At 45.6% G+C, this 25,413-nt stretch overlaps 2 protein-coding genes across 2 annotated transcripts; both read right to left on the reverse strand.

Annotated features, from left to right (window-relative positions):
- Positions 1-766: 766 nt before the first annotated feature.
- Positions 767-12,784, reverse strand: sptlc2b (serine palmitoyltransferase, long chain base subunit 2b). Its single transcript, XM_084700525.1, has 12 exons — positions 12,516-12,784; positions 9,365-9,559; positions 8,930-9,084; positions 8,179-8,327; positions 7,679-7,803; positions 6,861-6,954; positions 6,487-6,592; positions 5,776-5,995; positions 5,134-5,260; positions 3,595-3,730; positions 3,333-3,462; positions 767-2,198 (listed from the first exon to the last, which is right to left on the reverse strand). Exons 1-12 carry the CDS (start codon positions 12,651-12,653, stop codon positions 2,085-2,087), a joined length of 1,689 nt encoding a protein of 562 aa, XP_084556651.1. The 5' UTR covers positions 12,654-12,784; the 3' UTR covers positions 767-2,084.
- Positions 12,785-17,476: 4,692 nt separating this feature from the next.
- Positions 17,477-24,350, reverse strand: snw1 (SNW domain containing 1). The gene is made up of 14 exons (XM_084700626.1): positions 24,254-24,350; positions 23,554-23,707; positions 23,223-23,384; positions 22,903-22,998; positions 22,659-22,765; positions 22,262-22,366; positions 22,004-22,073; positions 21,458-21,523; positions 21,108-21,224; positions 20,655-20,796; positions 20,032-20,134; positions 19,334-19,451; positions 18,903-19,066; positions 17,477-18,302 (listed from the first exon to the last, which is right to left on the reverse strand). Exons 1-14 carry the CDS (start codon positions 24,265-24,267, stop codon positions 18,110-18,112), a joined length of 1,611 nt encoding a protein of 536 aa, XP_084556752.1. The 5' UTR covers positions 24,268-24,350; the 3' UTR covers positions 17,477-18,109.
- Between the last annotated feature and the right edge of the window lie 1,063 nt (positions 24,351-25,413).

Here is a 25,413-nt window from a genome sequence, read left to right on the forward strand (position 1 = left end):
CACGCAGGTTACGCATCCCAGAGACCGTCGCTTCTGGTGGCAGCCCGAGAGCGAGAGGAGGTCACTGCAGATAGATGCAAATCCACACATTTTCACTCATTCGGGTATATTGTCAACACTGTCTCTCTGTGTGTATAAAAGACACTTTAAAGAACCCGATACAAAGAAATGCCGATTTTATTCTTTGTTTGAACTGCATGGACAGCAAATTTGCAACAACATGGCTTAAAGTGTGTTATTTTCAACCCAAAGAAATTAAACTTGCCAAGAGAAGAAACTGATAACACGTCTCAAGAATGACAGAGTAGACTAATTGTATATCACTTTGCAAAAGACGGAACAATAGCCTACCATGCAACTTTTTAATGCACTTTTATTTTTGAATAACCTAATTTAATTAGCCAAAAACCTTCCTTGTAAGCAAATGGTCATTTTGCTAACTGCAATCACATAGTTCTGAGTTGGTTTTAAGGATGATACTGAAAGACCACTTTGGAATGAGTGTCTTTGGCGACAGTTGATGACAAGGCTATTTCATTTCACGTGATTCTGAGAAAATGTCACTGCTGCAATGGTAAAACCATTAGGCCTACCTATCAACAATTAATAAGGTTAATATGCAGTTTGAATTATTTGAAAGGAATGATCACATCTGGAACTTAACCCAAGCTTTAAGTCTGAGAAGCACAACCAATGTATTTTTTCAATTTCCCTTGCAAAAGTCAAAAGCGATAAGCACACAAAATCAACCGTTGACAGTGACATGTTCTCAAATTTGAAATGATGTTTAATGTGTTAACATTTGAAATCAAACAGTCACCACAAAACAATACGAAGAAGAAACAGACCAACACAAACTGGAATGCCATTCACTAAGATCATAGTTAATCAAACAGTTGCAAAAAATTAAAAGACTGTTCATCAGCACGGACTTCTGATTGGTCAACGAATACGTCATAACAGCATTAGTCTATTATGCCTGTCAGTATGCGCACTGCACATTCAGAGTTCCCCAACCACGTTGGTACAGTAGATCAGTATTTGGCAGCTGCTTTTGAAATAAGGAACTTTCATTAGGCAAGCTACTTATAATAACAAGGGCATAAAACAAGAACTCAAACTAGCTGAACATCAGAGTGGTGTCACAATATGCAGCCTCTTCATGCGTTCAGCATGGACGCTTGGTATTAGCTTGTCATTTTGTTAGCTTGGTAACATCGACGCTGGTTACCGTTAAGCGCTTGAGAAAGGAACATAGATGCCGCAGTTAAACTTTAAAGAAATGATATAAGGACGCTGGGCTCATGTTTTTCGAGTGCAGTCATGAACACTTAAGGCTAGAAAGTCACATTCGTAGATAAAAAAAATAAAATAAAAATATATTCTGAGCGCGTTCGCTTTCTGCTGCTCTTATCTTTCTAGATGTCTCTAATCTCGATTCTCCCAAATATCACAGAATATATATATATACATACTTTGGTAAGAGACGGAACACACGGACATAGTAGTATTCAAGTAATATATTGATTAGAATATAACCTTTTAAAGCCAATCCAAAACCATATCTTGATTAAGCTTATCTGAATTCCACGCTTTTAGTAGTTTTGGGAGTTCAACCAACGTTAAAGTTTTTCGCGTATATCTTCGCGTCTAGTTTACTCGAATTGGTTGAACCAATAAATGTCATAATACATATTTATACTATAGTACAATAAGGTCCATGTACAGTGTATTTAACCCAGTAACTACTTAGTTACTATAGTGCAGTAAGACACAGGGTGCACACAGTTATTACTTACCATTGGGACCAAAACAAACAGTATAAGTTAAGATAGAAACAGACTTTACACACACACCAACTTTAAAACGACAGAAATTAAGACACGGGTGACCTTTAACTTGGGCGAGGTACGAGGCTGGGTGGTGGTGGTGGTGTGAGTGGTAAGGCTGGGCGTGGAGGTAGTAGAGGGCGTCAGGGTGCGAGCTTAGGTGGTGCTGAGTGTGTGTGTGTGTGTGTGTGGGGGGGGGATCAGGGTTAAGGCTGGGAGAGAGGGTAGTACAGGTGGTTAGAGTGGCGAGGCGGTTCATTGGAAGGACAGGCTCTGGGAAGAGCAGCAGCTCTGAGAGGCTGTAGGTCGCTCCTCTCTGGAGTACTTCAGCTGCAGCAGGTCCCCCACCTCCGAGATGGCCGCCAGAGCCTGGTGGAGACAGGCAACAATGGTTAATCAAAACCATCACAATAATGTGCTCTCATCCAAAGTCACTACAGCACAGGGGCATTTGAACCTGTGATCAAAAAAGAAAAAATTATTTCCCTATTCCTATCCTCTGTTTTTCTACATGAAGCACAGTCCACAAAACAAGATGAAAAGACTGCTGAATGATTGTTGACTGCTGTACATGATTATTTACATTGTGTTCACTTAACAAACGCCTGTATCTCAAGCGACACACAAACAGTGCATGTAGAGAGTTTGAATATCTATCATCAGTGACGTGAGTTAGAAGCAAGGTTGAGATTCATTTTGATTGTTCTGTGCGTCTCTAAACCACCAGGAAAGATTTTCAGACTAAAGGTGTACAAGAAAATCACATCAAAACCACACAACTCCTTTTCTTACTATAGGAGACCTTATCTACGCTGCATGACACATGGAAACTATTTACCCCCTCCCTCCCTCCCTCCCGCTCTCTCTCGTTCTCTCTCGCTCTCTCTTCCTGATTCCAAAACTGGAACAAAAGAGCACGGTTTTCCAGATAAGAAAAAAGAGGCTTCTTGCATTCAACAAAGTCAAAGACGATGTGCTTTAAATGAGCTATTAAAACATGGCGCTGACAGGCTCTTTAGAGAGATGAATGAAGTGTTGCTGGGGAGAGGGAGCACATCCCAAATCCAAATCAAGACCGATTTGAATCTGGCCAGAGATCCAGTGCTGCTCTTTCAAGTCTCAACTGGGCCCCTGATGAACCTGACATTGAGAAGCCGTTCTGACGACACACACCTGCTACATATCAACAGTCTGAAGCCAGGCCTCACTGGCTGCTGGGAAACTTCTCTGAAGAGAAGTGATTAGCTGTCAGTAGATGCCTTTAGTTTTTTATTTATTTAATGCCTTTCACAATGCAATCGTGCTTTAAGGCAGGATGGTTATTACTAATGGCTAACACAGGTTTGAAACTTTGGGTATATGAATCGGGACTAAAAGAGATAGGGTTGATAGTTAAGTGATGGATGGAGAGATGTTGTTTGTAGCAGGGATGAAGTCATTGTGACATGTTCTGACTGTTCAGTCAGTGTGTGGTGTGAGGCGTCAGGGACAGGCAGATCTCACCGTGTCCAGCATCTCTCTGGTGTGTGCGGCCGACACACAGAAGCGCGCCCTCGACTCGATGATTGGCGTCGCCGGGAATCCCACCACCACGGTTCCAATGTTCCTCTTCACCATCTCCCTGCCAAACGCCCTGCAACACACACACACACACACACCCGACTGTCACACGCACAAAATGGGTTGTGTGTGTAGGTGTGTGTGGATAGCTTGTGCGTGTGTGTGCCAGCAGTGTGTGTGTGCGTGTGTGTGGTGAGCTACCCACCCTATCTTGGCAGGCATGTACAGCATCAGGGGAACCACGGGGGAGTCGTCGTTGCCGTAGATGATGAAGCCGTCCTCGCGCAGCTTCCTGCGGAAGTAAGTGGTGTTCTCCGACAGCTGTTTCAGCCGCTCCGCGCCTGGCAACGACAAGAAGAGATTCGTTACACCGCACCCCGGATACGCCTGGCATGTTCGTCACATGCACACACTCTGGGCAGTTACATTGTAGACAGTAGGGAGTTGGGCGATACAAGTTCATGTTCCTATCCACAATCATCACTGCTTAAACCGGTGATTGTCGATATAGGCCATATGGCAATTTACAGGTAGCTATGTGACGGACCTTAGTTGACCAACACAGTCAGTGACTAGTTTAGCAGCGACAGCAGCAGCCACCGCAACTGCAAGAGGCTAAGTCACCCTGCCACCAATCTTAAATTATTTTGTAAAACAACACATGCACATAATATATATTTACATGAAATAACCAAAACAGACGATGGATTCAGTCCACTGGATGTGCACTGTGGATAGGTCCACTGTGGGGAAGCTTTGCCCTGTGCGGCATTGCCCCACTCTGATTCAACGTGCAGGTCGCCAATGCCAACAACCAGCGGTCCTGCAGTGTTGAAAAACACCTCCGAAAAAAACGTCTACTTCAAGGGCCTTCAGCTGCACTGCAGACACAACAAGTCTGAAATGAAATTCACATTGCGTTCTTTTTCTGAGCGCAGGAATGAAAGGCCATTCTGAGCACTGCTGAGTGATAAGTTGGAAGGGGGGGGGGGGGGGGGGCGGGGAAAAAAAAGCGAGAGAGATTGAGGGAGATTTCTCTCCACTGGTTGGACATTCCTGTCATACTGAGATCTGCTGACATGAAGCTCTCCTCCCAGCTCAGGTCAGAGGTGACCTGCTTCTAACGGTGCCTGCTTCTAACGAGCGCAGGACATTCTGAACGTTCTTTACGGGGGGAGGTCATCCTAGCGACATGACGGAGACGTGGCTTTATCGCAGGACTGGAGGAAACGGAGTGCTAAGGTAAACATTTCCTCAGTCTAAGTACAGGTAGAACAAAGGTAGCTCTACCTTTGCTAACCTTGTGAGTCACAAGGACACAAGGCTTCCTGCCAGTAGTCTCTCTCCCCTCTGTGTGTGTGTGTGTGATTGTGTGTGATTGTGGGGAAGGGATAGCCTTCTCTAACTGAGTCAAACCCAGGCCTGACTAGCCTAGAACAGCAGTACAGATCCATGCTGCCATCTAGTGGATGAAGGTAGCATGACAGTGCAACACACACAGACATGCCGTGCCCTGTTGGAGACATAGACTGCATCCTGAATCACATACTTTTACATTTATCTTTTAGGACGTACAGCAGCTGCCCTTACAAAGTATGTACTATTGCGTGCAGTCTGTAAACAATCAGGACATAATTGTCACATGACCGTGCAATGACCTATAGTGGCTCCTATCAGTCCTATTGTTGTCTCCGTGGCTGAGGGCTTTGCTGCTGCTGATGGATTGTGGTTCAGAAGAGCTCACCCAGCGACGTGCCGTCCTCCCCCATGATGATCCTCATGGAGGTGATGATCTGCTGGGCCACAGGGGGCGACGTGGAGCTGGAGTACACCGCACTGTGGGAGTGACTACGCAGGAAGCTGATCAGCTCCTGACAGGAGGGAGGGAGGGAGGCAGGGAGGGGAGGAGGGAGGGAGGCAGGGAGGGAGGGGGGAGGGGGGAAGGAGGGAGATGGGGAGGGAGGGGGGGAGGGGGGAGGCAGGGAGGGGAGGGAGGGAGGGGAGGGAGGGAGGCAGGGAGGGGGGAAGGAGGGAGGGAGGGAGGGAGGGAGGGAGGGAGGGAGGGAGGGAGGGAGGGAGGGAGGGAGGGAGGGAGGGAGGGAGGGAGGGAGGGAGGGAGGGAGGGAGGGAGGGAGGGAGGGAGGGAGGGAGGGATGGGGAGGAGGGAGGGAGGGAGCCGTCATCAGTTAACAAGTTTATCTTGCTAGTTTATCTTAAAGACCAGATAATCCACCTGTAATAAAATACATTCATGACGGAATCACATCCTGGATGATGACTCATGATGACCTTGATATTCCTGTCCTTCTCTGTGTGTGTGTGTGTGTGTGAGTGGGGGGGAGGTGATAAGAGGAGAAGGTAAATGAAGAAGGTAAATGCTGCTCACCCTTTTCCCTCCGATGTATCCCCCTGCCGCCCCGAAGCTCTTGGTGAAGGTTCCCATCATGACGTCCACGTCCCTGGGGTCCAGGCCAAAGTAGTCGACCACGCCGCCCCCGCGGGGCCCCAGCGCCCCCACGCTGTGGGCCTCATCCAGGTACAGGTAGGCCTTGTAGCGCTTCTTCAGGGTGATCACCTCAGGTAGACGCACAATGGAGCCCTCCATGCTGGGACACAGAGAGGAGGGTGAGGGCGGTTGAACACACACACACACACGCTCTCCATGCTGGGACAGATGGAAGGATACACACACACACACACACACACATACACAGAGAGGATCCACTCACACACATCAATATAAAGTGCCTTCCGTGCACAGATCCTGTAATAATGCACTTGACATGCTGTGGTTGTGACCCACGGCTCATAAACTCAAACCTGAACATGATATCTGGAAGCGTGTTCTCTGGCACTAAGTGTTTCCTCCCCAAATCCCTAAGGATGCTTTCATCCATAACAACACATTATTGATCTATACTGAGTAGCAGGGAGCAGCCAGGGGTATTGAACGTTTAGAATTGACACAGGAAATACATTAGTAGGATCCCACGCAAGGCATGAAAGGACACCTTGTATGTGTAAGCATGCGTGTGTCTGTGTACAGTAAGTATGTACGTGTGTGTGTGTGTGTAAATGTGTGTGTGTGTGTGTCTACCTGTAGATGCCCTCCACCAGGATGAGAATCTTCTTCCAGGGTCGGTGCGTTCTGGGCTGGCCGTGAACGATGGCATCCCTCAGCATCTTCTCCAGACTCTGCATGTCTGCTCGCAGAGAACGGGATGAGAATGAGAGGAGGACAGGGAGAGAGGGATGGAGAGGAGAGAGATGGTGTGTCGTGTGTACTGAATGACCCGTGCGTACTGAAGCGTGTGTGCCATCTAACCCCCCACATCCTGCACTGTGCACTCCTGTCCCGTCACAAGTGTGTGACTGGGCTTTGTATGGAAAAGTAAGTGTGTGTAAGTGTGCCTAATTCTGTGGAGAGTGTGTGTGCTGTTGTGTGCGTGCGAGTAGAGAGCGTGTGCTTACTGTTATGCTTGAAGACACGGATGGTGGATCCTGACAGTCTGGCTCCCAGGACCAGGGAGGCATGGTTCAGCTCATCACTCAGGATCAGACAGCCCTACAGACACGGCATGGGGTAATGGACATGTCAGACATCTCACCGTTTATCTTCCACGTACCTACTGCATATCTAGCTCTACATCTACATTTCATCCTGCATATCTAGCTCTACATCTCCATTTCATACTGGATATCTAGCTCTACATCTCCATTTCATACTGGATATCTAGCTCTACATCTCCATTTCATACTGGATATCTAACTCTACATCTTAGGCATCTCACTGCTCCTGACACATGACCAGCATGCCCTCTCATCTGATGAATGAATGATTAATCCTGTTACGTAATCCTTGTGACGAGAAGGCATGAGAATGTTTAAAGAATTCATGACCTCCAGTATGTGACGTGACTATCCTCTTTCCCCCTTCCTCTTTCCCCCTTCTCTGTCTGTGAGTGATTACTTAAAGGTACTGTACACTTCCTGTCAAAACAGAACCTAAGACCTAAGAACAGGAAGCGAAGAAGAGTTCGGTGTGACTCAGCATTCCGGGCCCTTGGATACAAAATGTTCTGAAAGATGTCCCGAAGTTGAGGAACAGGATGAACTTAGAAATCCACAACAACTGAAAACCTGTTTCCTCAGACAGGAAGTTGGCCCACAGCTAATATGTGGAACCATGTCTGGAAAGAGAGATAGAGAGAGACAGACAGAGACAGAGAGAAGAGAGAGACAGAGAGATAGAAAGATACAGAGAGAGGAGGAAACGAGGGATGTTCTACCTTTCCAGTTAGAGCAGGAATGTTCATGGAATTGGTGGCAAAACCCATGCCAAACACCATAGACGACTCCACACCCAGAAACCTGGCAACCAACTGCTCCAACTCCTCATGAACATCCAGGTTACCTGAACAAACAACAGCATGATGTCAGTATAGTAAAACCTTGCCGTACTTGGAAACACTTCACATAAACAAACTCGAATTACTGTGACTATGTTGCAACACCTATACTATTTACATTGTAATTACATATTAACTTCTATGTAGCTATGCTTCTTTATGGTTTAGCGCTACATGTTATTACAAAAGTGAACCTTGGTATGAGGAATGTTGGGCTTTCCAGGGGTAAGTGGATTTCACATTCATCTTGTTTAAATAACCTGCTCCTATACAACACTGGTAGGAAGGGTAGCTAACTACCTTGTCAGAATGAGCTTTTTTGAACAAGTATGTGTGCACATACAAGGAATTTGTCTCCGCTTAGGGTTAGACTAACTTACCCATCTCGTGGCGCGTGCTGGCCACGCCCACCCCGTACTTGAGCGTGGCGTTGGTGGCGGCGTCAGCGCAGGGGCCGATGTTTTCGGCAAAGCCCAGGTAGTTATAAGAGCCCATGTTGATGACGTCCTTCACCACCTTACCCGTGTGCCTGGAGAAGCAGAGACGAGTCAGAAACACACAGAGCAACAAGCTCCACAGGGTGTGGTTAGCTTGCAGGTTCAAATCCCCCCTGCTTGTATGTCGCTTGGGACAAAGGCATATCATAAATGAATATTACATAGAATAGCTCCAGGAACATTCCTATATTTCTTAATAAGACATTGAATCACCTACTGTGATTCAAAAACATGCCAGAAATGTCTTTTCAGTAGACCTGATGTTTCAACAGGACACTATTTGTGCTGTGGAGTTTGTTACGTTCTTCAAACACATTCACAGTATTGGGTTGTTGGCATGTGGACAAGACTGAACTATCAGACTCATTAACAGTTGGGTGTGAGAGGTGACTGGTTGCTGTGCTTTAGTGACGTTTCCACACAGCAGCATGTGACAGAGTCTGGTGGTGTCTCTTCTCGTTGTGGCTGGTCTGATCATTACAGGAAGGGACAAGGACCTCGGGAGCAAGGAAAACATGCAAGCTGAGATTTGGCCATGATGACTCATTCAGACCTCAGGCAAAGTCTCATGAAAATATACCCCCACACACAGGCTCAGACAGACAGACAGACAGAGACGGACGGTTAGACTCACTCAAAGGTCCAGTTGTAGTCATGAGACACCCTCTCCATCAGGTCCATCTTGGCCCCAGGAACGCTGCATATGGGCCTGTTCCAGTTGTCCCTGATGCGCATGTACAGGTTCCTTGTGTAGAAGTTCTCAAAGTCCTGGTACAGAGGAACAAAGTCCTGGAGAGAGAAAACACATCATGGAGGGTCAGATCACACAACCACTAGTGGATCTCAGCTTCCAGTATCCTTTGTTTCTTAGATCTGCCAAACAACCAAAGATGTGACCCGTACTCTAATGGAAGAGGACATTTGACTCAGTGGGTTCAATTGGAGCAATAATCGTCACAGTAACACAGTTGTTGTAAATTGTGTTGGTGGGTGAGAGAGATTGTGAGTCAGTGAGTGAATGAGTGAGTGAAAGATAGAAAGCAGCAGGTGGAGGTGAGGAGGGGTGTACCTTCTGCTCCTCCCTCTCCTGGGCCACGTGGTGGCTCTCGATCCTCCAGCCGCGCAGGAAGTCCCTCAGGTAGCCGAACACGGTCAGGATGCCGTAGCCCACGTAGGTGAGGACCGCCACCAGCAGCGGAGTCTCCTCAAACGACTCCACAAAGGGCTTGTTGTACAGGCTGGCGTTACGCACTGCATGGTTGTTCTGGAATGTTTCGAAAACAAAACAGTTGTATTCAATTTCTGGATGTAATTCTTATTATTTTGACACGGTTTCTCACAGAAAAATATTGTACGAGATGCAGATTCAAATCAAAGGTCTGGACAAATGACAAATTCCACAGGACACAGAAGGGTCGTTTCAGAAGATATGATACGCCTTAACTATACAAAGTTCTGACATAGGAGTCTGAGTCATCTACAGGCTGAGCTCTGCTCTCTTTCTCTCTCTGCTGCTTGAGGCAGCCATCCTGCTGCCTTCTAACTCTATCATACTCTGCCCCTCAAGACGCCCAGTACTGTTGATGATTACATCCCTTCAGAGGTCACATACCACACCTCCCAGATCACCGGTCAATGAGAGGGGGGGGACCATAACCACCCAACCCTGGGTTAAGTCTGAAGGTTAATCTGCAGGCAGAGCTCTCTCTCTCTCTCTCTCTCTCTCTCTCTCTCTCTCTCTCTCTCTCTCTCTCTCTCTCTCTCTCTCTCTCTCTCTCTCTCTCTCTCTCTCTCTCTCTCTCTCTCTCTCTCTCTCTCTCTCTCTCTCTCTCTCTCTCTCTCTCTCTCTCTCTCTCTCTCTCTCTCTCTCTCTCTCTCTCTCTCTCTCTCGCTCTCTCGCTCTCTCGCTCTCTCTTTGTGTACAGACATTCACATTCCTGTCCAACTCAAGTTTATGTTTGCATTTGTAACCGATTAAGAAAAGTTTTGTCCATCTCTTCAGGAACAGTTTCATTCAGTTGAGTTCGGGGTTTTTAAGTATTAAGCAATCTGCAGATCGAAGAATCTAAACACTCTATACATGAATAATGACCATGTAAATCACACAGTGTTGTTAACAAAATCTCTGACGGCATGAATGTCAGAATTTAGAGTAGAAAGGGAAAATCAAAGGATAGTAGGTGCTCGTAATTCAGTCAGACCCTACATGAAAAGACCCATGACTGTCATCAGAACATAACACAAGCATATGCCATGTCGCCATATACGCATATGATTGCATAAAAAGACAGAATACATGAAAAGATAGTAAAGTAATAGCCGTTTTACTGGTTATGATTAAAATAAGCAGGCAAAAAAAAAAAGGATTTCTTCCACAGTAACAAGTACGGGTTGTGTTTCATAGGATTGCACCTCTTCACAAGAACTAAATTTAAAATAAATCATCTGAAGCTGCTTTTCAACTTCTCTATGGCCTGATTGTCCTCCCACCAAACGAGCCCAGGTCAGTCAGCCTTGTCACTCATTAAGGCCCTGGCTGCCTAGCAACCACATGTGACCAAGTCATGCCCCATAAAATACCGCAGTACAGTAGAGAGACAGAGAAGAGTGTTTGATGACTGTGTGTGTGTGTGTGTGTGTGCGCGTGCAGGTGTCTGTGCGTGTTTGATGAAAGTCTGAGTGTGTATCTGCATGTGGCGCAACCAATTTCAAGCCAGTTAGACAGGTTTTCAGCTCTCTAGAGATTGTGTGGGAAAACGCTAGTTCTTACCAACGGGCCTTGCAGTCTGGGCACACAACAACATATTTGATGTTTAAACACTCCCAGATCATTACAGGTCCACCACAAGCTAAAACCGTCAGCTCCTATTTGAACAGGACTTGTTTACATCTTCAGAAAAGCAGACACACACCTTGTAGGCAATGAATAACCATAGCTTCTCCTAGAAAAGGTATTTCCTTTATGAAGTCAATCAATGAGCTCCACCTGTGTTCGTTTATGAGCCAATAGCTGCAGTTTCGCTGGCTTCAGTTATTAGTCACACCTGGGAGTGGTGAAGGACTGTATTGATTCACTTTGTTTAACTCTGGGCTCTTCCCACAAACACACAGGCACACCTCTGACCCTCGTACACACACACACATATGTCCGACAAACGCGCACTCCCATCCTCTGGTTGCTTCTGCAGATCTAGAAGGAGGAGACAGGCGTGACATGATCTCCATCCCCTCCCTCGCCTGGACAGTGTCTAGAATCCTGCTACCTACTGGATCTGATGTTACCTGTCCACTCCTAGCAAGTAAAAAAAAAAACACCACCACATACACACATGTCCTCCCCTTCGAGGGCCATTGAATCCCAACGGGCCACTCCTCCAGCCAAAGGACATTTCTCCCATGAAGGACTGCTGGAGAGGGGGTGTGTCCAGAGGGAAGAGAGGCCTGGAGGCAGAAGATGAGGCTGGAAAGGAGAGGCTGGAAGGAGAAGCTGGAGGTTAAGAGAGACTGGGAGTGGCAGGTTGGAGGATAGGAGATGCCAGAGGGGGTAGCTGGAGGGTTTGGATAGGCTGGGAAGGGTAGGTTTGAGGGAGACTATCCTACCAGAAGCCTGACTGTGGGACAAAGTGCTCCTCTCCAGTTACCTTGCACAACAGCGCTGGTATTCTCCATGGCAATGGAGTGGTAGTGTAAACAGAGACCAGCCCACCTACACCACACCCCAACAACAGGCCGTGTTGGGTTACAGCTAGCTAACTACATCTTTCAGATCGGTTATCTTTCAACTGGTTGGGAGTCGCTGTAGATTAAGGAGTGCTTAATGCAGAATGCTTCGAAAGTTCTGCTGGGTTATTAAAGTTGACAACCCTATCAGAATCCGGTTCCTCCAGGATTTCCTCAGAGCTCAGTACTCAAAAAGCTGCAGACGGTAATTTGGCAGACCACTTTCCTGGACTAGTTAGTTGTATTCGGTAGCTTCAAGTACCGGTAGTTCAATATTAGCTACAGTAGCTAGCAAGACCCACTTATGGTGTAGCTAATAATAAGGAAGTCAACATTCCCTGTAAAACTATTTTTTTTCTCCGTAGAATGTTCTATAACAAAAATAACATAACGTAACAATGTAAGAAAAACCTATGTCTACAGGAATTCCATGTAGCCTACTAGCTAAGTAGATGCATTAATTGCTCTCCCCAGTCTCATCGTTTACAACGGGGCCTCACCTTATCTCTGGGTGGACGATACTTTTGCTGTTGAAAGAAACCCCGGTTCTTCACGAAGTCCTTCCCCGATTTTTTCCCGTTTGTGGTCCGATGGCAAGCGTCTCCATTTAACAATTTATATGCCGAGCTTTCCGTCATATTTGTCCGATAAATGCGCCCGGATATTCAGATTTGTAGTCGCCTAACTTGTGTAATAGTGAAATCATGTATGGTCTTTCAAAGAGCTGGGACTAACGGGACGCCCACTGCTACATGATATTGCAGGAAATTCACGCCCCCGTTAACTTTTTACGACCAATGGGACATTTTGACGTCAACTGAAGCTGAATATATTAATTCGGGGCGGCGACGTGTCCCTATGCTTTACCAGAACTGTACCATGGAAATAACCCATAATAACCTTTGCATATGGGGGTTGGCTTACCACTTATGCGTTTATTGAAAACTGTGAGAACCTTTTTTTTCCCGTGACATGAGCACTCACCTGTTTATGACAAATGTCAAGGATTTCTACAAGGATAATCATAGCCTATTTATTTTTTTATTATGTAACGCCACAATTTCCAATCTAGTAAATTGATATTTGCACAGGTAAATAAATGATTAAGGTGTTACTTATCAAACGTGTTCTAAAATCGCCTTAGTGGAAATAGAGTAATAATAATAGGCCATATGTTGAGATGTTCTTGAGCAGACACTGAATAATATTTTCTCCTTCGAACATTTTAGAATCTTAATTAAGCGGACACTTTTACCCAAAGTGACGTAAGGAAGAAAGAAAGAAAGAAAAAAAGAAAGAGAAAGAAAGAAAGAAACGTTATGTAAAAAAAGTTATTTGCCGAACGTTGTTGATCAAGCGAGATTCTGTTAAATGTGATAATCTGTTCTCTTCTAGTCTTCTAGAGGGCGCTATTGGACCACATTTAGCCTATCTGATCTTATAACGGTTTATTAAAAGCCATTGACTATCAATGGTATTGGTCAACAAAGTGAAATCTGCGATGAAGACATCTAATCCAACAGTATGGATTTCACTTAGGTCAATAACCTGAATTTTTGGCCTCAAGGTTGCGTCTTCACAGTGTTACAATGGACTGCTAGGCCGAAATCAATGCTAACCTAACCAGATAAAGCAGATACGCTTTCCATCAAGAACCAGGGTAAACTCGAAGTGATCGTAAATAATGTTGTCTTGAGCTTGAGCACTGATTGGAATTGACTGAACTTGATGTTCTAGCCACTAATGAATAATACATTACTAACTTGTGTCAACGTTTATTAGCATTTATCTAAATGTTGAGGATTGGTTTTAAACTTCCATGATGGAGGGAGGGGGGCAGGTAGGCTATTGGAGGCCAGTTTAAGTCATCATCTCGGATAGGCTACATATATAATTGTACTAATAATTCGGACTGTCCTTACACAAACACATGAAACGCTTACACGTTCACATGTGAAATGTTCACACACATCCATACTATTGAAAACTCACATCCACGTATGTGGATTGGTTGAAAAAAATCTTCGAAAAAATGTGTTTGTATCATTGATGGGTAGCCCAGTTAATGAGGACTCTACTATAGGCTACTCTACTGCATGTCTGCTCTATGCTTCTCTGTTCTTTCCTCCTCTATATCAATATATAATAATCTACAGATGGGCACCATTTGCACCAATAAAACAAACATATAGTGTCAATTTAAGAGCACAACGGGTATACTGAATGGGTGTTATGATTATCGGGGGTCCTTGGAAAAAGTTGTCCCCTGTAAGCAATACAGCTCTCCGGGGTCTCCTGGGTCTCCGGCTCTGCAGGTACCCCCTACTGGGGTCCATGGCCCCAAAAGGTTTAAGAACCCCTGATCTAAAGGAATCATCAGCTGTATCAGTCCCTTTCTCATATCCCCAGAAAGCCTATTAAGACCCTGTTTCTGCAGAAGGAGGCTTTAGATGTAAAGCCATTTGTCATACATGGTGGTGACATTTAATATAGATAGCTTAACACTGTAATTAAATAGGAATTGGATATCCAGATGTGTACCTGTGAACGAGTGTTTCTTAGTTTTTAGTTAAATTCAGTTCCAAATGATGGATCACACTTTGAAAAGATATAAAACAGATGATTACCATTAGGATGTTCATTAAATTCAGGGGCAGATGAAACACAAATTCTCGCACTATTAGGCTATAAAATCGGAATATAATCCTTGTCATCATCATCATCCTCATGAATATGGCTAAATGGTAGAGCATTTTTATGGCAGATCAATAGGGTGCAAGTTCAATTTTTGTTCTTTGGATAACAACTCTGGTAATCTGGTAAATTAGTACATTGTTATGATGATTATTATATTATCATCATTATCAAAAGATACAGCAGACAAAGTCTGAACTCCAGAATCCATACAACCCCAGGATTCCAGCAGATATTTCATTCGATTAAGACATATTGGCCAAAATGTCAATGAATCACACATCCCTGACAGTCCCACAGCTGTCAGCATGTAAACATTCCAGCAGCGCTTGAGTCTGGGTCCACTCTCTGACTGGCACAACCATTAGAGGTTTTTACGCCTGTCTAAACCCAGCCCTGATAATGGATTATGCAGCCGGATTGCTGTTGCAGAAAAGACTGCACTCCTCAGGATTCAGCCTTCAGACAGCCTACACCATCCAGCCCTCCACAACCCAAACCTCCACTGACCAGGCCTCCACAACCAAGTTCAGTCCTCTACTATCCAGCTCTCTACAACCAAGACCTCCAGCTCACAATTCGCACCCAAGTGTAGCTAACGTTGTGTGAATGATTATTGAACACACCAACACTAAATAATCTAACGCCAACAAAGTGAGTTGTATTCAGTATTTAAATGTGCATCTATTGTATGAGAAACATATCTGGGAAAATACTGGTATTGTTGTAAATATATGGTCAATGTGGTTGGGCCTCAGAGCCTTGCAAGTCTTACATTACAATACAGAAGGGGATTTTTCACTGTCATCATGTCCCGAGTTGGGCCTTCATATTAGTAGCAGTTTGGAATGTGAATGATATTTCTTTGCCACACCTTTAGACAGGTGAAAGGAGCATAGAGAACATTCATCACCAATCACACTTTACAAACCCCTGTAACTGCCCTTGAAATGTACCATGAAGGATTGGCTGAACAACTCAATATTGTTTATGTCTGCTAGCTTTTTCTGGGAGAAAAACAAGAACCCATCCATCAAAGTCTCAGCTGAAAAGGTGAAGATTCCATTATGTCCCAACAATGTATTTATTGTTTGTGTTCAGCAGCACACAAAAGCAGACGAAGAACCAATTTCCTTTTTTACCTTCATGAATAAGAATCTCATTCATCTTCCACTGCACACATTCACAAGCTAGACAACAGCATGGTGGAGCCATTATCAACTTGTCTGTGTAAATTAAATACACCTCAAGTAACAACAATGGCAGGCACTTGAATGCGTCCTTCACAGCAAGGCCTGCAGCCTTCCTTCAAGAATCCATATTGAATACACTAGGAGGCTAGGATATAATCACACTAACAATTTCTGATGTAGGAGACTGGCCATCAAGAACCCTAGGAACTATGTATCTACAAACAAATCACTTGTCATTTATTAAATCTAGCAACATTGATGATTGTCCCCCAGTTCCTAAGGAACTGAATGCCTCTATCAAATCAAGCAATTTTTACAAACACATACACCCACAGAACCACACCTAAACTAACCCAATTAATATCCCCAAGCAAGACGAGGAGAAACACTAAGGACAACTCAGAAGAGTTGATGGACCAGTTTAACTGATGTAGCAGGCTGTGGTTTGATAAGTCACACTTCATCCTTCACTACACTCAGCTGGTGTAGCACTGATAGCTTTAGCAAGATTATCTTAAGTTAATCACCACATAAACTCCTTTCCACACAATACAGGTCAATGCAGAACAGACTTCCCTACCAAGGAGTCACTCATGAATGTTTCCCTGTGCCCAGGGGTGGAGGGGACAAGCTGACACTGTATTTTATTAGAGACCGTAAAGAAACAAGTTTGTTGTTTCAGTCAGACCTCTCACTGCGGAAGTAGTATTTCATCGGAGAGCGAAAAAATATGAGAAAAAGAGGGGAAAATCATTTTTTTAACAGTTGGCCTGCAAAAAATTGCGTGTGTTGTGGAAGAAGCAGAATGGACAACAAACTTCCTTTGGCATCAGTCGAGGATATTCTCATGGTGACAGCCGCCAGTCTAAGGATTTTAATTTCCTTGCAGATCAATAAAAAGTTAATTGAAGGATGGTCACTGACAGAGGATATGCATATAAGGATGTAGTTATACAGTAGAACGTAACAGCTGGTAATGATAATCGATCAATAATGACAGATGTTGTGTACCACTGGTTGGAGTCGTGGATCGTTTATAATGCAGACTAAGAAAATCCATCTGTTAAATAGTCTGTGACAAAGCTCTTTAGGAAAAACCTTCTACAACCTCTCCAGTCTGTCTGGGTGCGTAATGTTGTCCTGATTGGTTCTGTTCAGTCCAGGAAGTTGCCTGAAATAAATCTGTCAGACTGCATAAATCACTCATGAATTGTAATTAATGGAACCAGTTTTGTTCTAATCAAAGCATAAATCTCGAGAGAGTATTCCTCAGCTAGTGTCGATGGTTCTGCTTCCTGCCTGGTAATTGATGGGCTCCCAGAATCTACCATGGGTGTTTAATCATCTGTTTATTAGGCACATTATTCAGAATGCGATTGAGAAGTGGGGAAAGTGTGGAGCACACAATGAGACAATTACGACAGACTGCCACAGAGAGGAGCGTCTTGGAAGTCCTGAATGCACCTGATGATTGCATTGAGGAAGGGTGTTGACGAGATACCACACAACAATAACTCTAGACCTAAGACACTCTTATCCGAAAACAGCAAAGAAAGAGGGAGGGAAAGAAAGGATCTTCTCCATAAAATGAAATTTATTCCATGGTAGCAGTACTGTACAAGAGATATAGAGCTGGTTCATCATGTATCCCAGTAGAAACAGAGACTGTCTCAGATGAGATCCTGACAAGACACCATATAAATCACACCTGGGAAATTCACCTCACTTACAGGAATGCCTTATGTAGTACCCAGTGGGCCCAAATATTGCTTAGCCACACATATACAAGGGGACTTATTTAAAACAATGGAAAGGCAGGATATTTACCTATTACCTGTGTGACTAGAGGGGAGATACAAAGTAAGCTAATGAAGCTAGAGGTGAAGAATACAGGCTGTCTGAGGTCTTGGGAGGGGGTAGAATGCAGTGCAGCATTCCCCAAGAAGTTGCATCACATCCACACTCACCTAAAGCCTGAAACTACACTCCACTGACAAAAATAAAACAATTGTTTTTTTGTTTTTTTAAATAACAAAAAAATACAAGCTGTGAAACAGACGGCAAAAAGATCAATATTTCTATTGGACACATTTTGGTGGTGGCTCCAACTCCTAGGTTTAAAAACATCCCCCCCTGCTGCCCTTCCCTGCCCCACAGCAGCACACCCTGCCAGCAGAGAGGGAGGGCTGGAGGCCCCTCTCCAGTCCTCACTCCTTCCTGCGCTTCTTGTCGTGGTCGTAGTCCTTGGAGCGGCTGCTGGTGGAGGGCCTCTTGGAGCCGCCATGCTGCTTGGCCTCCTCCAAGAACTTGTCCAGACCGAACGGGTCCTCCTCAAACTGCACCGGGCCGTCGCGGCGCGGCCCGTGGTCGGCACCGGAGAACTCACGGTCTGGAACAAACCTGGAGGAAGGGATGAAGTGTGGAGAGATGGATGGAGAGAAGGGAGGAGAGAGACAGGTAAGTTATTGGGGTTAGGTTTGTTATAATCATTCTAATGATGTATTCATTCAGAACACATTTATTGAAAGTGACATTTAGCAGAATTTGAGTCTGTGACATCTTGTTGTTCTGCATGAGAGGGACGTGGGGGGAGGCTAGGATGAGTCCAGGAACCTGTCCTGTACCTGCTGTTCTGCATGAGGCAGGGAGGGAGGCAGGGAACAGTCCTGTACCTGCTGTTCTGCATGAGGCAGGGAGGGAGGCAGGGAACAGTCCTGTACCTGCTGTTCTGCATGAGGCAGGGAGGGAGGCAGGGAACAGTCCTGTACCTGCTGTTCTGCATGAGGCAGGGAGGGAGGCAGGGAACAGTCCTGTACCTGCTGTTCTGCATGAGGCAGGGAGGGAGGCAGGGAACAGTCCTGTACCTGCTGTTCTGCATGAGGCAGGGAGGGAGGCAGGGAAGTCCTGTACCTGCTGTCCTGCATGAGGCAGGGAGGGAGGCAGGGAAGTCCTGTACCTGCTGTTCTGCATGAGGCAGGGAGGGAGGGAACAGTCCTGTACCTGCTGTTCTGCATGAGGGTGTCCAGGTCGTCTCCGTACACGTCTTTGTCTGAACTCTTGCCAGGCCGGTAGATGTTCTGAGCCATGTCCCGGCCGCTTCTGAACGGCTGGTCGTACACATTGTACATCTCATCCTCCCCACCTGCAAAACCACTGTCCATGCCCTGACGGAAGGAGGGAGATTACAGAAAGAAATATAAACAATGATGGTTTTTCAGTGTGTGTGTGTGTATGATATCACTTTGCTACTATGATTTCTATGTTTATATAAAATAAAACAAAATTGCATGCTTTGTGTTGTCATGTGATTTGTAAAAGTGTATTAACAATGAGAGGTGTACTAAATAAAAGTGAAACTACTCGCTAGACCAGGACATAGCAAAAGGGGATCTTCCTGGTTAAATAAAGGTCAAATCGATGATGAGGTTCACCTTGCTCTGGTTGAAGAGCCTCTGGTCGTACTGGGCATCGCTGGACGTCCTGGGGTTGGGCTGTCCCAGAGCGATCAGCTCGCTGACGTCTCTGTCCTGGTCTCTCTGCAGCTTGGACCTGCACGAGCAAACACACCGCATGGGAGAGGGTCACCCTATTGGTCTGAGAGACACCAGCCAACCACAGATCAACTGAGAGATGCCAGCCAGTCACAGATCAGCTCTGCAATCCCACAAATGAAGCACTCTGAAGTTAGGAGAGACCTACAGCATGGAGGTGGAACAGCCTGGGACACTAGCATCGTTTAAAGGGCAAGACATATGCGTGTCACAAAGATCTGTGGGATATAAGCCTTGCAGGCTGGGGCCATGCTGAGGGCCAGCCTAGTATGGTAATGAGAACAGTTTAATCATACAGACTTCTGGGTAATGAGGCCAGTTGAATGAGATAGACTTCCGAAGTAATGAGTCTGCCCCTGCAGACTTCTTACATCTTCCCCTGCTGACCACTTCACTAGACCAGACAGATGCCGTCAGTTACTGTCCAGCCCACCAACTGAATGATTCAGCAAGGGGTGTGTGTTTGAGTGAGTACATGTGTGTCTTAGAGACGATGTGTGTCTGAGAGAGTCAGTCTGTGGACCTGTGTGTGTCTGTGGTAAGGAGCGTGTGCGTAAGATCGTGTAGTTAGAGCGTACCTCTTATCGGGGGCGGCTCTGGAGATGTTCCTGTCGTGCTGTCTCTCCTTCCTCCTGTCATGGCGGATCTCATCACGCTCTCGGGCCTCCCCATCCTCCCCTCCTGCACACACCCGCCAAGGAGGTAGGAGAGCCAGGGGAGGGGAGGAGGGAGAGCCAGGGGAGGAGAAACGAAGGATGGATTAGTGTTGTGTATGCATGACATAGGCTGACATGCTGTTTTGCAGCCATCTGAAATTAAGAGCTACAGAGATCATTCTCTTAGCAACAAAGATTAACTTAAGTTATTGTTGATTAATTTTAGGGATGTCAGTTAAGATTCATTAAGCTTTTGATAGACTGACAAACATTACCTGGTAACTGACTGGTTTGGGTTAGTTTTTACCCCAGACTACCATCTTGGCAAAGTGTATGCAAATTAACCTATATTAAGCCCGCTATTTGTATCGGTCAAAAACCTTCTTGCTGGTAGATGTTGACATATCAAGATGATACATTTTGAGGAAGACTGAGGTGTTGTATGCGTTTGCACTTGTGACATTTAAGAAAAATGCCAATTCCAATAAATGATGGTTTGGTGTGTGAAAGGACCATACATATCAAGTCTGTCCGGAGAGACTGACCTTTGTCCCCGTGCCCTTTGATCCCTGCCCTGCGGTCTCGGGCCATCTGAGCCAGCTCCCTCAGCTTCTCCTCCTTCTTCTCCTTCTCCTTCTGGGCCATCTTCTTCTCCACCTGCGCCCTCATCTCCACAGCCTCTCTGGCCTGCACAACACACCCACACAATCACAATTATCATGCGTTTATTTAGGCAATCATCCACATTTTCCACTTGGATATCAATTTAGCGATGTACAGGGGCGGTATTAGCACCTGTGACATCCAGATCTGCAGTCAAGCGCTATACCACTGAGCTAAATCTATTCCCTTGTGAAAGACTACAGAATGATATATCCAAAAATGTATATATATAGTCTTGGGGTTCTTATTTTCCCATGCTATACAGTGACATGGTGGTTGATGTAACCTTCATGTAAAGTGTTGCTATGTAGTTACATGGTAAAGTCAGGTCGTACCTTTCTGTCAGCGATATACAGCGCCTCGGCCAGTTTAGCAAAGTTCTCGTTGATGTGAACGGTCTGCAGGCCTCTGCCGTCTGCAGCCAGGCGCTTGTCCAGTGGGATGGTGTAACCCTGAGAGCACACAAGCAAGCCATCAGGACAGGAAGGGCGCGTTTGCATGCGTGTCCGTGTGTTTACATGTCTGTGCACCCGTGCGGGTGTGTCAATGTGTGCATGTTTTCGTATGTGTTCATATGCGAGTGTGTCAACGTGTGTGTGCGTGTTGGGTCCAATATGTTGGTTGAATCCAAAACATTGCCTAGTTCAGCCAGCACACTGAGCCGGGTCAGACAGATCCTTGGTACCTTGGCGTTCTTCCAGTTGGAGATGCAAGGAGGAATCTTCCACTCCTGCTGCTCCTTCACCGTCATCTGAAAGCACAGAAGGTCCAACACCGGTCACATCCAACACCGGTCACATCCAACACCGGTCACATCCAACACCGGTCACATCCAACACCGGTCACATCCAACACCGGTCACATCCAACACCGGTCACATCCAACACCGGTCACATCCAACACCGGTCACATCCAACACCGGTCACATCCAACACCGGTCACATCCAACACCGGTCACATCCAACACCGGTCACATCCAACACCGGTCACATCCAACACCGGTCACATCCAACACCGGTCACATCCAACACCGGTCACATCCAACACCGGTCACATCCAACACCGGTCACATCCAACACCGGTCACATCCAACACCGGTCACATCCAACACCGGTCACATCCAACACCGGTCACATCCAACACCGGTCACATCCAACACCAGTCACGCTGATCTGTGGCCATCTGGGAAGCCCTAAGTGACTTGAGTGGTGGACCAGGGTCCCGCTCGTACTTTTCTGCTGGGGGAGTGCATGACGGGGGCAGGCGGCGAGGGAGGCCCACGAGGGATCTTCTTGTTGATCCTGGAACAGACATCCACACGAAGCTATTTAGAGAACTCATTCGTTTTTTTTTAAGTGAATTTTTTTTTTAAGTTTTTTTTTTAAGTTTTTTTTTACTGTTTTGGACATTTCATTTAACCAGGATTGGCTCATTGAGATTTATTTATATCTCCACATTTTCCATAGCAATGAACATGGCGTTTCCTTACTTGAAGCGTGGGGGCTCCATGGGGTCTTTCTGCATCTCCACCATGCGGATGACCCTCTGCTTCGCCCCAGAGTTGAAGGCCACACCCTGCTGGGACGGCGTGTACCTGCAGGAGACAGAAAGTGGATCACCATGGGGGGTATAGACAGACAGGAAGTAAGTCACCATGGGGGGACAGACAGGTCAACCATGTGGAGAACCGAGACAGGAATTGGGTTGCCATAGTGGTGCCAGAAAGGAAGGGGTCAACGTTTTGTGATGGGTATAGCATTTAACCAAAGACCACCTGGGTGTTTGTGTCTTTCTATATGGACATGCATGTGGGTTTGGATGAAAGACTCTGCTAAATCAACCAAATGTAGTGTAAATGGGTGGTGTAAGTCCCCTGGCAGTCCTACCTGATGTACTGTGCGGGCGCCTGCTTGTCTGCTGCTCTCACAGGCATGGCTGCTGCTATCTTCTGAGACACCTGCTTATCCAGCGCTGAGCGGGTCTTCTCTGTTAGCTACACACATGAGGAAATACACACCACAGGTCAACGGGAGCAACATGGTGTGACACAAACATTTACATATTTTTCAAAACAACAAATCTAATTCATATCAAATGTATTTGTGTGGCGTTCTGGGCCTGTGGTCTCACCTCCTTCACGGCCTCCTCGTCGGGCCTCTGCAGCTCCGGGGCGTCGTCGTTCAGCACCTCCTTAGGAAGCAGGTCTGTGTACTTGCTGAAGATCACCTACACAGGGAACAGCACAGGGCTCAGACGTGCCTCCGTCCAACACAGGCAGGGAGGGTTGGAGCCCAGGGGCACAGCATTTGACCACAGATGTTGCATTGAAAACTGAAAAAGTTAACCCCCACCCCACACCGTTTAATTGCTCTGGATTAAAGTGTCTTGTGAATTGATACAGTTTCATTCTTATTACTACGTTATCTAACGTCTAGGACCACCAGCCTTACCTTGTCCTTGCCCTGGCCCTGCCTGGCTATGGCGTCGTATTTGATCTTGCCCTCTGCGTCCACCTGGACCGCCAGGGCGTTGGATGTCTTCTTCTTCCTGGCCATCTCCTGGGGGAACTGGGCCACGTGGATCTCCGGGAAGGCTCCCCCATCTCCGAAGTCCTGCGTACACAAACCACCAGTCAGCCACACTTGAGAATCCAAAGCAGTGACAATCAGCTGAAACAGACTGGCTGAGGGGTTATGGGCCACAATGAGCTGTTCTGATTAGTCAAGTAAAATTGTTATGTACAAAAGCATTTTCTTTCCATTAACTTCCATCTTTACGTACCTCCAGAGAGCGGGGCACCCATCCCTTCCTGTGTTCATATGGAGGGGGTTCTCGGCGGGATGATACCAGCGCAGTGGACTGAGACCTCTGCGCCCTCGCCTTCTCCTCGGCCTCAAGCTGATCCTGAGATAGCTGGGTCGGCGCCGGTAGAAAGCTACAAGCAGAAGTACCGGTGAACGTCTGCTAACTTACTATTGTTTTAACATGAAACTTAGATGTAACCGCAAGTTAGCAAGTAGGCCAAAAAAATAAATAACAAATGTTTTAGTAAATGGTTGGTGAGCAAAATTCCTCTTGCTCGCGACTGTAAACAACACATGATAGCTAGGCTAGCTAGCTAAAGCGCAATGCTAAATCAATTTAAGATATGGTTGGTTTAACATGTCAATGATATATTGCTGAAATAATCCACGACAGAGCAGCTAAAACAAGAGCCGTACACTAGATTTTCGCAAGACAGCCAGCTAGTAGGCCGCCAACGTTTGCTGTGTGTTGCTAGCACATGCCAGCTAGCTAGGCTAGCTAGCTAACTAGCTTGCTAGTTAAAAAAAAGGCAAATCCCGATACAAGTTCATGTATACTCTGTTGTTTTGGCAAAACGAACTTGAAGAAACCAATACCACGTCCATGTCAGAAGAATAGTAGCCGATAATTGCTGTTATTAAGTAAATAGATAATAAGTCTTTGCCACAGAACTCACCTCGTAAGCGACATTTTCCTTTCTTCTACGCTTGAATCTGACGTGGTACGCCGGTACGTTTTCGTATTCTCGCGAGGATTACTTAACCCTGCTTTGGGTCGCCACTCTCTTTCTTTGCAAACAATGAGTTTCACAAAAAAAAAAAAAATTGGTAACGTGTATCAGTTTTTAAATACGTTCCATTCTCTCCGTCTAATATAATCCAGGTTGTGAATTTGTTTATAGGTGAAATGTCTTGTCTGCCTCACAACAAAACAACAGAAAATAGGTTGCAAGCATGGGGTTGAAGCCACATTACACTACAAAAGGTCCTATCAACTTAAGTGGATAAATATTAATCATAAACGTTCTTATGATGAAAACAAGTAGGCTGTCAGTGGACTAAGAGCATTTCACCAGCATTTCTTAAAATAATGTTCCTTTTAAGGAAATGAAATGACAACATAAGCCATTTACACTAGAAACAATTAGATTTAAAATATAAAAAAGATGATCCCACTGTAGAAAATAAACAGTGGTTAGTGCAAAACAATCCGCATTTGAATCAGACACAGTGCAACAATAACATGATTTATGGAAAAAATCAGCGGTATAACGTGATTCTGAGAAGAGTCCACAGTAACAACAAAATCATATCTTAAGTGCAACATATTTTAAGATATTTATTAATTTAAGAAAACAATGTGTTCCAGGTCTACAAGTCCCTTGACAGTTTGGTGTGAATCACAGATCCTTCCTTTAGCCCTGAGCAATGACAGGATCAGCAATTTTATTTATTTATTTTCTGAGCTATCCTGAGGGTGTTAAAACATGTTTGTCATCTCTGCTCAGAGCTCAGAAGAGATGTGGATCCAGGTCCCTGGGTGGTTGTTCAGAGTGAGTGTGGATTTACTGGCACTCCACAGTCCTAAAGCCATATAAACTGATATATTTCTGTATTTTCTCAAGGAGTTACTGAGTAACAATTAAGCAGTTTTATAACGACACAACAGAGACACTAAATTATTCTGACAGTCTGCATTGGTAAACTGACAGTCTGTTGCATAAGTTGTTCAGACTACTGTCTTGGATGTACTTTCAGTATTGAACATGATGTAATTCGTTGGGCACTTGTCATCCTGTTGCACTGACAGCCTTGAGCCCGCCGCGGGCTACGTGCC

The sequence above is a fragment of the Hypomesus nipponensis genome, chromosome 6 (assembly GCF_054491055.1).
Source record: "Hypomesus nipponensis isolate SF chromosome 6, ASM5449105v1, whole genome shotgun sequence".
In the NCBI taxonomy this organism is placed as follows: Eukaryota; Metazoa; Chordata; class Actinopteri; order Osmeriformes; family Osmeridae; genus Hypomesus; species Hypomesus nipponensis.

Excerpts from the sequence above, each read along its gene's own strand:
- snw1 (XM_084700626.1), bottom strand. Across the intron at positions 22,999-23,222 it reads AGGGCCAGGGCAAGGACAAG|GTGATCTTCAGCAAGTACAC; the intron begins GTAAGGCTGGTG and ends TTCCCTGTGTAG. Across the intron at positions 19,067-19,333 it reads GGCTCTTCAACCAGAGCAAG|GGCATGGACAGTGGTTTTGC; the intron begins GTGAACCTCATC and ends TCCTTCCGTCAG.
- sptlc2b (XM_084700525.1), bottom strand. The coding sequence starts at position 12,653 with ATGACGGAAAGCTCGGCATATAAATTGTTAAATGGAGACGCTTGCCAT. Across the intron at positions 7,804-8,178 it reads CAGCACGCGCCACGAGATGG|GTAACCTGGATGTTCATGAG; the intron begins GTAAGTTAGTCT and ends TTGTTTGTTCAG. Across the intron at positions 2,199-3,332 it reads CCAGAGAGATGCTGGACACG|GCTCTGGCGGCCATCTCGGA; the intron begins GTGAGATCTGCC and ends TGTCTCCACCAG.